This window comes from Calonectris borealis, chromosome Z (genome assembly GCF_964195595.1).
Source record: "Calonectris borealis chromosome Z, bCalBor7.hap1.2, whole genome shotgun sequence".
Lineage (NCBI taxonomy): Eukaryota > Metazoa > Chordata > Aves > Procellariiformes > Procellariidae > Calonectris > Calonectris borealis.
The window spans coordinates 7,906,798-7,922,447 of NC_134352.1; the positions used below are offsets into that span (position 1 = coordinate 7,906,798).

General features: G+C 38.5%; 1 protein-coding gene across 2 annotated transcripts in view; it reads right to left on the minus strand.

Moving 5' to 3' along the window:
* The window catches only part of MSH3 (mutS homolog 3), a 116,857-nt gene that overhangs the window by 40,186 nt on the left and 61,021 nt on the right, over nt 1-15,650 (minus strand). For both annotated transcript variants that reach the window (XM_075137117.1, XM_075137118.1), the window contains exons 13-15: nt 13,517-13,649; nt 4,723-4,910; nt 1,109-1,277 (exon numbers count right to left, since the gene is read on the minus strand). In XM_075137117.1, the coding sequence (XP_074993218.1) occupies nt 1,109-1,277; nt 4,723-4,910; nt 13,517-13,649 (490 nt within the window). The remainder of the gene's footprint in view (nt 1-1,108; nt 1,278-4,722; nt 4,911-13,516; nt 13,650-15,650) is intronic.

The following is a 15,650-nucleotide window of genomic DNA, read 5'->3' on the forward strand; positions in this document are numbered from 1 at the left end:
TCCTTCACACACATGTCATCATCCACCTCCTAAACCAGCCTCTCTGAGAGAAACCTTTCAAATCGTGGCTCTTCCCTTCCTCACACAACACTTAAACGCACTCTTCCACGTTTCCTCTTGGACTTCAGCATCCATGCTGATAGCCTACCCAACTCTTTAGCCACGTTTCCTCTCTTCAACCTCACCATCGAAGGAAATATCCACCCAAGGTCTTTATCAAAGGCTGCTCTCTCATTCATCCCTTCTCACGTTCTCTCTCACTTTCAGCATTGCCTGTCTGCTCCCTGCTGTGTCTCTTGGGTCTTTCTCAGCTTCCTAGGTCCTCAATGTGACAGGGGGCTGCTGCCAGCTCCTTCCCTCCCTGTCCTCACTGATTCATCTCTTTTACTCCCAACTCTCATTCAGAAAGAACTCCTTTCTTTTCCCAATTTTCTGTGGAGTTTTCCTCAGCCTTCCTACTCTCAGTTCCCAAAGGATAATGCTGAACAGTGCTACCTCACTGCTCCTTTCAGTTCTGCCACAAATTTGGCAGGATCTGTCATCTTTTTTTTTTGCACTGAACTTCTCAGCTTGCTGGAGTATGGCCTGCCCACACTTGCACACCATCTAGCAAACAAAAGTTCCAGTCCTCAACCACCGTTTCTAAGAATTAAAAGTAAAATAACATTTATCATTCTTTAACACTGTTCCTCTTCTCTCCCATCTTTCAAATTACAGTCTTAATCAGTACTTATAAATCATTTTACCATTCTTCAAATTAACCTGATGCTGTGCTTCCTGGTTCTTTGAGAATATTTCAGCACTTAATAGCCACATAATTAACCTTGGAAGTATGCAAGTGTTTTTACATATACAGAAAAGCAAAGCATTACTGAACCGAATTCAACTGCACTAAAGTGCTTCTATTATTTAAATCACTAAAGTAATGCACTTAACAAATTAAAAAGTGACACTGTCACAAAACTGTTCTTTAAAGTTGTACAAAAGATTATAGGCAAATGACCTCATCAAGTATCATATGAAATGAAGACAGTTCAGTTAAGCCTAACTTTTAAGCTAGTTTCTAGACAAGCAAGGGTACAGTCATACATAATAGATACCATATTACCTCTTGACCAGAAACTGTAACATACTCTGCAGAAGGATTCTTAATCTGTTTACGAATGTCCAACAGATGCAATTGGATTTTAGAAAGCACATCCAGGATCTCCTCCTTTTTCTTTCTGATAATAGGGAAGTCTGTAAGGTCCTTGAACAATTGGGTTTTATCTCCAGTCCTATCCATAAAAAGCATAAGATAAAATAACAGTAAAACCAAAGATACGTTCTGGCAGTGTCCATATTTTTATTTGTTATTCTTATTTGTTCTAACACTAGCTTTATTCCCCTCTAAATACAGCTTTTCTGTTACTTGGTCATAGTACAGCACATTTACCGAAAGGCATTTTGTATACGAACTCTAAGAGGCTGCACCAAGATACCGCCCCCACCACCAACGTATTCAAAACCAATCTGTTCTTGTTCCTTTCTACTCTATCATACTATGCTCGTTTTTCTATACCAATCCCTGCTGACTCGGGTTTTTTATCGTCTCTGAATGTGCACCCTGCAGCTTTCTGTTTGTTCTCCCTTGGTCGAGCAGAGGAAGAAAAGAAAGCACAAGAAAGATCACTCCCTTCTGTCTCAATCCATAATTCTGGAATGCAATTGCTGGCCCAACCAGAAGCATCACAAGTGCTGATAACATCTTTACCATGAATAAATATGAAGCTCTAGATAATTTCTGCATAACATGAACACAGATTTTTGACATATTTAGAATTTGGCCAAATTTGGGCAGATTTTCATGAGAATTGCAAAGAAAAATCCCTCCCACAAGGCCTTCATCAAAGCAGAATGTCCGCAGGAGTTTCTCAGAGTAGCTTCCTTCTTTTCTCACGAAAAGATTAACCAGAGCATTTTTTAATACATGCAAAACAATGCTCTTTTCTAGTCTCAATGTCAGAAAATGACAGAATTGTTTTGGCTGCACTATCTCAGCTCAGGATTGAAACCTGGAACAGACAATGCCGTTCAAATGTTTAAAATTGGGAAGCTGAACAAGCTATTAAAAAAATGGTTGTCATCAAAAATAATAAAAATTTAACTTATCCTAATAAGTATCAGGCAAACAATAAAAAGTAGCGCAATCAGCCCTAAGTTAATTGGAATGTACATTTGTATTTTAGAGCAAATCCAAAACTGGTACAAATGTACCAGTTAATTACATAATTAGCCTGAAATCTAATATGTGGAGAGCAAGTAATTAGCAGACTGAAAGTAATAAACCATGGAAGTAATAAAAAGTCTAATATTCTACCTACTCCGATACTCCTTTGCCTGAGAATGAAACTACAACTGGAGCCAGTGACCAGACAGGTAACACAAAGCTGAGCTTTGCTTTGCTTTTGCATTACATGGACATACTTATTATACAAGTGAGAGTAAAGATGCCATTTTAAAATACAATACTAATTTTTAGAAACGATTTGGTGCTAATTAGACCTGTTTCCATGGGAATGCAAGGAAAAAAGATCGCTAGTAGCCAGCAGCTGACTGTGAAGACTGTCACTGCTATGTGATGCCTACCAAAAATTTAGAAGTTGACAGTTTAAAAAAAAACACAAACCCCAAAATCTCAAAATCCCCTGGAGCGGAAGGATACTTTTGAAAACCACTACAGGATTTCATCCAGACCACATAATAAAATTAACACATGATGCAGTATACATATGTGTGTGCAAATGTGTGTGCACGTATGCATATGAGCAGTCATCATTTCGATGAAAGACAGACTTTTGAGTACAAATAATATTGCCACACAAGTTTGAGATATATAAAGGCCAAAAGGTAAGTTATTTTAGTCATCTTGAGTAAATGCAAATGAAATGTATGCATTCTGCAGATCAGTGATGAGATCTTCTACTTATACTGTTGTATCTTATTTTGTATACTATTATAGCCATCACCAACACAGTGACAGAAAAAAACCCGTATTTTAAACCTACTTTACTTACAGTAAATCTGGTATAATTAAGATACAGTCTGTTTTGTCATAACCTGCCACAACTATAATTGGATACCATGCATCAGTAGAAATCTCATAATCCCACCTATCCAATGGGCACAGCAAATATTTCTACCCTTCTCAACTTCTAAATTTATACACCTTGCATCTGTCTCTAATTCAGAAGCAAATAAAGTAAGTTCTAGGCTTTAATTCTTAAATTTCTTTAATTTTAAATCTCAGCTGGAGAAAGATAGAAAAGATTTTATAAATAAATTGGATGTTTATTTTTAGTCTGTTTTGAAAATAAAAGATCAAGACTGCTGCCTCAATATAACTACACATTAAACTACCTTTCATCGAAGAATCTCTAGGTATATCACAGCCAATTATATCTCATATTATGACACATGAGAAAATGTTAAAAGTTAAATGAAATTTGCTCATAGCAGGGAAGTTTAGGATGATCTGGATATAAAGCTGGATGATACTCATTTTGTGTTCAGAATGTCCTCTCAACATGTCGTGTAAACAAAAACTACACTAGGAGACCAAAAACCTGCAAAGTCAAGTGCTCAGAAAGATTGGCTGTGCAAGCCAGACAGACTCCCTCTGTGCCTAGCACCCTAAGAAAACCTTTTTTTAGAAGATTTTATACTGCTTTTTTTCTTAAAGACAGTGGCTTTTACTGGCCACAATGTATTCTTCCTAAATCCTGTACCCTGAGAGATTTTTACACATCCCTTCTTTACTGAACTCGTGTTCTTGCTTTATTTATTCTGCACCTTAAGCCTCCTGCCGCCTTCTTCCTGTGGTTAAAACTAGGGCCTAGGGGTAACAATGGAGGCAGCAGTAGAAACTGTACACAACAAATTATTTAAAGACACTCTCCCTTATAATGCATATTGATTCCAATTTAGCATCTTCTTCCTTTGTCTACCATTTTTTTTCTTGGACCAAAGAAGGACAGAATTAAGACAAAAAAGGGCAGACAGCCTCCATACTTTCAGCTCATCTCTCCAAGACTGCAACAAGGGAATTGCAGGGAAAAGCCTGATCACACCCAGAGCCTGAGATAGATGCTCGTTCAGTCATGCTCTAGAGGGAGTCCATGAACAGGGCACTAACCCCAGAAATGTTCTGAGAGGGTACAAATCACACAGGCTATTAAACTTCATATTCTCTGTCATTAGTGAGCATGTAAAGAGATTTTTAAAAAAGGCTGGGGGGCACTCAAAGCTTTGATGAATTTTCACAAAAATAGTAAAAGGCATATTCCTGACAGCAGAGCAGCCACTCTACTAAAGGTCAAGTCTCTCTTCAAAAGGAAGAGCGTCTCTATTTAAAAAAATAATTAAAAAAAAAAAGTTGTTAAACAAATTAACATGAGCTAAACATATTTTGCTCTAAATTCATTCCCCAAAACAGCTGAAAAACTTTCAAAAAATTATTCAGCCCAAGGCTGAATTTTGCTACTAGGCAAAATACTTGCTCGCCTAGTTTAAGTAAAGAATATAAGCTGTAGAAAACAGCAATCTCTGCTTTAACTATAAGCAACCTGTGCATACATAAATATAAAATCAAAAATATAAAACTGAGGTGTATTAAAACAAGATGCATAATTCGCATAACTGAATACATTTAGTCAGAAAGATTAATCTCTTTTCTCTACTTACTTGGCTGCTTCTTCATTAAGGATCTTTAAATAACGTTTTACTGGGGAGAGAAGTTCTGGGATTTCCAACAGTGCATTTTGTAGTAGAGGAGTTTTCACATGAGAATGTATGACTGGAACAAGAGCTTGAATTTCCAAGTCCAGACGAGACAGGGTGCTGACTATCAAGAAAAACTCTTGGGTTGAGCACTGAGAAGGGAAGCAATGTCTAAATCATTACAATGTATTACATTTACATTAAATCCTACAGGATTTTTGCTTTTTGAAAATGAGACAAAATACAGTTAAAATGTATGGACTGTAACACAACTGCATAATCCTATCACGTCTTATAACCTTATTCACAAGGTTAATAAAGCATATTAATTCTTTTAACCATTGTTGTTAGGAGTCAGTTGAGAGCTGATCTCCATTATTCCTGTTGCTGGATGGAGATGTGTAACACATATGCAGTAGACAAATAGCAGAAAAATGGGCTAATAATGTATAAATAGCAAAAAAGCACGTTGAGTAATTTTATGAGTACCACTACTTGTCCATATGGACTTGTGCATCTATGTGTTGTTATCTGAATCCCCAGACTGCTGTTTTGGCAAGAGAGGGTTTGGAAAGATAGAGGAAAGAAAGGTCAGGCACAGAGAGGGAGAGTCTTGGAACAAGACCACAGAAAAGAAAAGAAAAAAAACCCACAGAAAGAGAAAACCAACAGTCACTACTTAAAGTGCTTGTAGCTATTGCCAGCTTCAGCCTCTGGCTGGTTATTCCCAGGTCTATGCGATGAGAAGACTAAGAACACAATAACCCAGTCTTTGTCTTTCATCCTCTCCTCACTACAGAGTTATGAAAGAGATTTTTCTATCTGTTTCAGGCAGCGAGCCAGGGTATCATCGAAAGGGAATCTCCCAGATTGGAGCCAATATCACACAGCGCTTTCAGAGCGTGGTTCATGATATCCACAGAGTAGGAGCATATTGGTTCCCTTAAGGCAGCTTCTCACCAAAAACAGTGACTTGTAAAAGAGAAACTCTTCTCTCTTTCTTTTTTAACCATTAATATTACTTCTGAGGTGGCTCAAATATTTTGCTGTTAGATTCTAGACGCTCTTCAGCGTCAGCAGTTTGTAACCTTTAGCTCATTTTCAAGAATTAGCGGTCAAGGTCAGAATTTTGCAAGCAGTTAACAACTCTAACAAAACAATCCACCTTCTGCCACGCTCCTATCCCCCCCCCCAGTTGGCCCATTCAGCTCTCAGTTACCTGATGCTCTACCTATAAATTAGGTAATACCGATTCTGAAATGGTCTTTACAGAAGTCAGTCTGCATTTTGTGCTACACCATATTTGCACACCAAATGGGAACCCAGCCCTATGAGACACTTAATGCCTTCAAACCCTGTTGAATCCAGTGGCACTCCAGGACATTTCCATTTCAGGAGGTTTGAAAAAAGTTGTCCATAAATAATTATGCTGATATTTTTTCGTATTTTACTGATCTGCAGAAACATTCCCTCTTCAGTCTTCTGAACTTCTCCCATCAGTCAACTGACAACACTGGAAAAAACAGTTTAGTTTCCTCACCTGAGCATGCAAGGAAGGCAGTAGGATATACGGCATGCTTCTACTGTAATGTTCTTTGTATGCCACATTTCTTGCATCCTTCTCTTCCTACATTTTTTCTCTCCCCTACCCAGGCAACATACAGTCTAGAATTTAATTTCTGGTCAGTATTTTCTGGTGATTAGCACAACACTGATTACAGAACATGTAGGCTTCAGTGAATCACTATTTCATAAAACACATCTACATTTTTATTTTGTCATCCCTTCTCTGTCAATTTCTCCCCAGAGGTAAACTTTTCTCTTTCCTTCCCACACCCTTATGCAAGAACAAAGACAACTCTCTCATCTATTACACTGTAGTTATTTCTCCCAAATAACTTCCGTACCCAAACACAGAAGCAAGTATTTACAAAAACGCTGGGCTGGAAAGGAACATTTTCTCTCTCTCCCCACATAAAATAAGTTTGCTCTGTGACGCCTACTTGAACATGAAGGCTGTCTAAACGCAACCTTCTGAAAACCATAAAAAAAAATATTAATGCTTTAACTCCAGTTACAGCCTTAGCCCTCTTCTCATTAAATACATGTCACTACTGTGACTGCTGACGGAAGAGTGGCCTCCATGCTGTATAAACACAGAGTAAAGATACATAAAAACCTGCAGCCTTGGCCATCTACTACGAACACTGGAAGTTGTAAGTGACTGACAATGATAAGGTTAGAAAGAAAATAATTTAAAAGGTTAATTAGTGGGTTCATTGATTTGCTGTATCATAAAGGCTATATTAAACAAAATCAAAGAAAAATCATTCCTGGCCATTTAAAATGTACTCAATCACATGAGTAAGTAAATGTAACTGAAGTTATCATAAAGCCAGTATCTGTTAAATACTCTCCAACTAACCCGAAGCATGGCTATGTGCTGAAGAACTGAACTTGTCATACCAAACAGGCAAAGTTGATAGACTTGGCTAAAGGAATATGTAATTTAACCATGATATTTCATGACATTCAGGAAGGCCAGAAAGATTATATTCTGAATGTTTCTGGAAAACCTAAGTTCATCTTTGTTTCAGATCCATGGAAATTAGGGATAGAAGAGACCCATAGGTGTTTCCCCTGCAACTGCTCAGTTTTTCTGCATGAGTTTTCTTTCTGCCTGCTCTTGGACCCTTATATTCCAAGAAACTATGTGCTTACCACTTCCTTTCAGAAACTGAAATCCATAAAGCCATAAGTATCATCATGTAAAAGTTTTATCTGATAGCCTAAATTTCCCTTCCATTAAATCAATCACAGTATCTCTAGTTTTACTCTTTTGTATTACACTAACTCAACTCCCTCTTTGCTGTTAACACACTTCAAATATCTCTAAACCTGCTGTTCTCCTTTAATCATCAATTTAACCGAACTATAATCTTTTAGTCTTTCTTCATGAACAATCCATTATTCTGCCTCATGAAAACTTCGGCTCTCTCACTTGCTGCAATTTATCAACATCTTTCTGATAATCTGGAATCTACTTATTCTATCTTGTAAAAGCTCTGACAACAAAATAAAGCAAAATAATAAAGCAGTAAATCTGTCAATGCCATTTGAAGTCAAAGCACAAAGAAAAGGTCTGAAAGACTAAACAAATTATAAAACCAGGCGTGGACTTGAAGTCAAAGTAAAATACAGTACGACTGACTGCATCATCATCATCAACCTTGATGCAGATAAAGGATAAAATTCTGCAAGACTTTCCTTGATTACAGAACGTACTCAAGCAGGTAAAGGCTGAAGCCCTCCACGCAAAATTACAAAGTAGGTCCCTGACAGACAGCATTAAGTGATTCATAGGAGAACGATGCCCAGAAAAGAAGAATGAGCAAGTATGAACAGTAACAAATACATCAGTTAAACAGGTGGTGTTTGTTTGGTTTTTTGTTAAATTGTTCTTTTAAAAAAAAAAAAAAACAAATAGGGATTTAATTAGTACACTATCTATATGAGGGTAGGAAAAGGAGAAGATTTTAAGAATACATAAGACGACCTGTCTGAAGTGTTCTTCAGTAAGAGTGGTGAGGTTGGTGAAGGTGAGGCTTCAATAAGGGGAGGAAGCTAGATTCCAAGGCAGTGTTACCTATAAAAGAATCAGTGGGGAAAAAAACCCCAAACTTGGTCGTGTACAAAAGACATGGTAAACAACCCTGCAAGTTATAACAAGGTTTCTCAAAGGATGCTTAATGAACATGCTGAAGCTTCTCGCAGCAACTCTGATAACCTACACACCATAATACTAATCTAATGAGTTAAAACCTATTTGATTCTACTGTGAGCTACAGCCTTTGGGGAATGGGAAATTCGCATGCTTTATCACAAACAACTTTGTTAAACACAACATTCCCAAGAAAGAGAGTGAACATACCTCTTTTGTGCTTATTCAGAGTATTACTGTTTCCTCTGGCTTGATTTTAGTAACACTGCAGGACTTTGCATCTAAAATTTAATGGCTCCACTGCAGAAATAATTTACTAAGCAAACGCATAACTTGGAACAGATACATAAAAATAACTCTGAAAAGCTGGACTCCATTAAAGTGGGCCTGACTCCATTTAAATCCTAAGTAACCTTACAGAAGATATATAGCTGTGTTATGAATTAGATGCTTTTAAAATACAGTAAAAATGGTTTACATAAAGCGGGATTAATAGTCTTGCATTTACGGAAGATTCTCACAAGCATATTCAATGCTATTTTTGAAGTGTAATTTTGAAATGCTGTCAATGATAGCTACAGCTTCTCTGGCACTAAAAAAAAAAACCTCAGAGTTGACAGTGATGCCAAACAATAGTTTCAACCAGCAGTTTATCAAACTGTACTGAAAATGGTACGGCTGGCACTGAGAAGAATGCACGAAAGATGCACAGCAGTATGCCAGGTCTAACACCCTTTCAACAACAACACTGAAAGCAATTTAGCCTCCTTTGCATTAGTGAAATTGTTTCCAACAGATCTAAAAGGGAGCCAGAGACCCACAGCTGACAGCCATTGACCACTGCAAGTTAAAAGCATTTCAAATAAAAAAAAGGGAGCTGAAATGCAGCATACATTTATCACTCCTTTCAAACTGTAATAACTACCTTTATGTTTTTAGTATAATGAGCATACTATTTTTGGTTTAGGAAAAATGAGGTATTTCATTTTAAGGTTACAATGTCTCCTTGTTATGACACTATTTATATTAATCAGCTTAACAGGAAACAATTTTCTCAAATCAGCATTTAGTATTACAAATCTAAAAGTATCTGTCATGCAAATTCTTTAAAAGAGTGAAAGTACAGTATATGCAAGATGTGCATACTGCTATCACAGAATAAAAAATGTAAAAAGATTAAAATCTGTGTTAGCTGAAGTCAATAATATATTATTCCATGGGGAGAATTTATTTTAAACATTCTATACAAACAATAACTAATTTCCTGAGCATATATAACAGGTACTGACTTCATAAGAGAAAAAAAAAAATCAAAAATACAACATTTTTCTCTGAATCTTCTGAAAATCACACCATCTTCAATGAAGTATCAATCATACCTTCCAGGGAAGGGCACATTTTCAGCATCATTCTGGTTGACAAGCTTATGTGAAAGATTTTAAACACTTAGCACCGAGCTGAGCAGCACCCTTCTCCTCTGAAGAGTCTGAGCATGACAGTGAAGTAGTGAAGTATTCACTGGAAAACTGAAAGGCAAATCCCACAAGGAGGCTGCAGGCAGCCAAGCAGCAAATACCCTCCTTGTAGCAACTGCCTGCTTTATTTTGCAGAGGTGAGCAGCCTGGTAAGTGGGCAGCAAAGTTTTAGAGACTGATTCAGAACTGAAGAGGTTTTCCCAAACGCAGCAACTTGTGAGGAAGTCCAAACGAGAGAGAGCCCATGGCTGAAGTTAGAAGCAGAACAAACTGAAATGACATTTTACTATGCGCCCTGGTAAGGTTTGATTATTGACCTCACTCCTCATGTAGGAGTTCAGTGAAACAGCTTCACTTTAATGTGTTCTGTAAATTCAGTGACCATTTGTTATGGTGATTCCTGTCCACTTTGGTGACTGAGCTTTAGTCAAAAAATAATGTTTATTGAACAAAGGGTACAAATAAGATCAACATTTATGGATCAAGCCTGTATAAATATTTATCTTCTGAAACACACTGCATGAAACCAGGCATGAAACCAACAAGCAACACCAGGACAGCCCTGTAGGACACGTTTCTAACAATGATGGCATGTTTACGCTGTAATGGTTTTTAGACCTACTCAAGCATAGGTCTTTGACAACTCTCTTGCCATTCTGTGCACTCCAAGACAAGGCTAAGCAGTCATCACTTCAACTGAGACAAAAAACCAGGGTCCTGCCATTCATATTTCCCACTGTCCTGAGATGCAGATCACAAAAGGAAATGCATGTGGCCTAAGTTTTGTTCTGTTATTTGGTGGCTCTCTCCAGGGGCTAGAGGGCATGGCTGAACCGGTTATGGAAAACATTGAGCTAATGTGTCCTCCAGCAAGATCTAATTCTGCATCAGCTCCAGGCACTATTTAGACAAAACTCTTGACAATTCCCTGTCTCCCAGTTTCCTTTTGAAGTCAACTTCTGAATGTTACCAAGAAGTCTTCAAACAGTTCACCTCCAGCCATCCTTCTCTTAGAGAAGGGTGAGGCCATTCTGCGGTTGACAGCGTTTCTGCCTGGCAAGATGTCAGGTGCTGGAGCTGCAGGAACTGAGAAGAACAACCAGTCCTTGTATTAATTCCACTCTCCATAGCAACAGTAACATTGCTCTTGTCTCCTTAACCATTCCCATAGTTCTTTTCCAGGCTGGGGCAAATTCGGAGCTGGTAATATGACCTCCAAGGTAATACCTAATTCCCACTACAAGAACACTGTTCTAACTCCAGATTGCTCATACCTGGGGGTAGATCAGCAATGGTTTTTGGTGTTTTGGGTTTGGGGTAATGGGAACTTGTGGAGGGTCAGATTAACAATTGCCAATTTGAATGATGCTACCAGATAAGAATCATTAGCAGACTTATAAAAAAAAAAAATTAATAGTCAGACCAGGAAAATACACAATGATACTATTTACCAGAAGAGCTCCCATAAGGATGCTTTACCTTGCAAAGTCAGCTCCAAAACAGAGCACTGTTTTGCCGGGATTTTTTTTTTGTCTTCTCTAGAGGTTACTGGTGCAAAGTGCATTGCACAATAAAAGTTCTGCAGTGGCTGATCTGAATGAAAGATGTTTGGAACAACTACAACAATCCAGCCACCTCTGTACGCTTCAGAGGTCTCCCTTTGTGAAACATACCTCCTCAAATACTAATGTAACTGAAGTCTAAAGCGCCTGAAGGACGAAATACTGCCACGTTCACACCTATTTTTCCTGCAGTTGACACTGAATTAACAAGCCTGCATTACAGCATATTCCTTTAGTTAAGCCATCAGTGTGCTCCACTCAGAGTTTTGGAACCCTTAGTGGGAATGAAATTGCAGGGAACCTCATTTTGAGCATGTGGGAGATAGACATCTGGAATTAACAGAACTGAAATGGCAGCATTTACTAGATATTTGGGGTGGGGAGGGTGGAAATAATGAAAATCAGTTACTCAGTGTTCTTGAATATGTATCTGCTTTGCAGGGATCTTTCTTCAGGCTCCATATTCACTATCTGTCTAGACTGCAGAATCTGTTTTCCAGAGTCTGCTTTTGATTCTTTATTCAAAACAGACCCCATCTTTCAGGGACGCCGTCATCTCCTCAAAGTCCTAAAGATCTTCAGTGCTTTGGGCACTCTCCACGGTGTTCTGCAATGGATGACAAACTAGATTTTTAACAAGAGAAACTATTTCATCAAAGGAAAAGTGTGCTTGGAGCTTTTGCCTCCCATTTACCCTTCTTAAGGATTCTGCTGGAGTACTTCTCTCCTGCAACTTCTTTCCAACATCTGATTCACTAAACACATATCTTCACACTACAGTGGCTGTTGTTAAGGCAAACTACATTGTAACCTCATTCCAAAAATGACATGAAAATCCATGGCCTCTGAATGGTTCCACCTAAATAGCGGCTTTAAAGCTGAGAAGGGTAAGCAGCCCTACAATAGGAAGGGACACCTGAAGAAACAGATACAGACCATACCAAAAAAAAAAAAAAAAAAAAAAAAGAAGCACAGGATAGCAGTGGAGGATTGCCAGGATGTTGTGAAATACAGATGTAACCCTACAAACCTTATTACATATCACTCAACCTGAAATGAGTTAAACCATTAAAAAGTGAATTACCTAATTCCTGGACAGTTGTTTTGAAAGAACAATTGTATCATGTGGATACGGTACATTTTAGAGGATGGGGAAGTTGGTGGACATTCCCTCTTTTCATAAACTTCATTTTGGCTGGACCTCTGTATCCATTCATTGAAATATGTGAGTCTTTCCATGTGCCTAACACTGCAACACGTTAGGGCTTTAAAAATTACACAAGAACCGAGTTTCAGATTTTCAGAGAGCGGAAGCCTTTGTGCTGTACCATCCAAACAAATTACAACTTTGCTCTCCTTCTACCTACCTATTCCTTTATCTAAAACAAACTGTCAAAACCTCTAAATATAACAGTGAAATAAAAGAACATAAAGTACTGCACAGGTGCTATTAGCACATTAATCTGCTTCAACTAAGAATTGTCAGTGTCTCATTACAAGTAAATCTTATTAAAATGTGCAAGTGAGATCCAAATTACAGAATTTATAAACAAATTAACATTCATTTGAAAACAGCTAACTACAGCCACATGGTTTCGTTTGCAAGTGTGATTTTAGATAAGCATACAGAATGCGATGCTTTGTTTTAAAGGGAAATAATTTATGGCACAAGGACCTATTGCACCATCCCATCTTACTGAATCCAGCCACTAAATCATGACTACCATAGATGTTTTTCCTGTTAGCATTAGCAATACAATGTATGTATTCTAGAACCCTACTCAGACATTTCTTCTACCAGCATATCACTGATAACAAATAAAATAAGATTCTACCACAAGGCAAACATAATTTTTATAAACTTGCATCCCTTCATTATGCCAGCCTCAGCCTTGGTAAGAAGAAAATATTTTTAAACAAACATGCAAAAACTATGGAAGTACATTAAGACAGAATGACGCCATTTAGAAAATAATAAATTAGGGTAATTATGGGTATACCTTTTTGTGAAAAACACTGCAGAGGCCTCTCTCTATATCTGGCAGCTTACAAAGAAGATTTCGAATCTGACCAAACACACTGGATTCTGACAGTAGAATTTCAGACACAGCATCAAGCCGGGCATTTACTTCACTGTAAAAGAATAATCATAAGATCAATAAATAAAACATGTTTCTCTGAGGGGAAGGCATCTAGCTAGTGAACTTTCTCTTTGGTTTCTTTTGGTTTTGTTGACTTTGACTAAGGCCACATTCTCATAAGTAGGTAAGTAGAAGAATTAAAAAATGCAGAGGATCTTGGGCTTTCATTCAAGAGGCAAGCAAGATCCTGGATATAAGCTCATTATCCCCCCTCTATGCTCAAAACAGCCAAATATACACTTCAGTGCCCACGTCTACATGTTCTTCCAGTGGTATATAATATGAACAACACTGAACCCTGAATATCCAACCCTAAATTTGCAGTCAAGTACCTGGGGGAGGGGCAGGGGAAGTTTACATTTGAACTTTATGTAGCATACTTCATTCCAACACGGTATAAATATTGGTTACCGTTTTGCCCTCTACTTTTGATCCAGACCAGCAATTGGTAATTACATGAATCAGAACCATGTTAGGGTTTTGGCTTCTTTGTTTTTTCAAAACCTGTAACATTAATCTCCATATTTCAGGACTGAAGTCAACCAACGAGCAAACACTTTTTATGCTAAGAAACAATTCTATAGTTATTTGCACTTTCCTTACAATCATATTCTTCTTACAGCCACTGTCAGAAAAGAGCTTTAAAATGGACAACCTACTGTCAAGTTTCCCCTCGATTTACATTGCTGCTAATGGCACAGCTACAACTTCCAAGATATCCACGAACTGGCTGCAGATTGCAGAGCTAAGGTAAACTCCGTTTCTGCTTTTTGCAAACAAACTGCCTCAATGCTGCTTTCTAGGAAAAGACTAAGATTAGGGGTACATGGGTGCATCCAAAACATACAGGCTAGGAGTTTGTCTTCACGAGGTAGTGAACCAAAGCACTGTCAGTGCATGCAGCCCAAAGGAAATAGAGCGAAAGGTAGCGAGCTCACTGTAAGACAGCAGTGAAAGAGATGTGTCAAAGCTGAATAGCACAATTCCTCTGAATGCAGCTTTTCCATGTTCAGGCTTTATCTCTGAGGTAACTGTGTGCACTACAAAACAGAGTCAGCTAGGTGAAAGCTGTGCTAAGATTCGCTGAGGTTTCACAACAAAAACATCTGCTCCAGATCATATGTTTCCCCAGACTCCCCACCGATGTGCCGCTGGGCACACTCTGCGGGTACCAACACGCTGGAAGGCTTTAGCCAGCATTCGGAAAGTTTCCAGCAAGTAAGGCTGAATCTGAAACATGATGTTCCAGGAAACTTTAAAAATCCTCAAGACATCCCAGTGCTTATTTTAAAATCCCTGTGTTTTCTCTCAGAATGACAACTAAGCTTTATCACAACATTCTCCTCCTGAGACTTGAAAGTTCAAAAATCCCCACGCTGCTGTGTGTGAGTCCATCCACCCTTGCAGGTTAGGAAGAAACCAGTCTTCTGATACTGACACTTTGTATACCAGCCAAGCGTGTGCAAGGCAAACACATCCCAGCCCACGTCTGTTCTCACCGACCAGCGAGATGCCTAGAGCTCAGCAAGCACAGAGGGATAAAAAGTAAGGATGCAATCAAAATATAAGATTTCGGGGAAGACTGGCTGTCTTGCCCAGGGCTTTTACTGCAGAACTGCCCTGCCACTTGCCACTGTAGCTGCTAACAAATACTATCCCTGAGGAAATCAATGAAGTTAGGGAGCTCCACAGGTTGCAGGCATTACAACAGACCGGCAGTCAGAGGCCTCTGGCCCTGAAGACAGCTAAATGTAAGAGTCCTTGAAATTTTATTACATGGCATGTGAAAGGGAGAACATCATGACTGGATGTGCACTTGGACACACATAAATTTAACGGCATTTAAGTGCCAAGATTTTTTCAGTGACATACTGCTTTATCCTAAAACTGTAAAACCGTCCCCTCCCTCATCTGTCACAAATGACATATTCATTCCCAGAGCAGCCTTGCTGTACAGTGCCAGGATTTGCAGTGCCCCACCTGCCACCTTCTA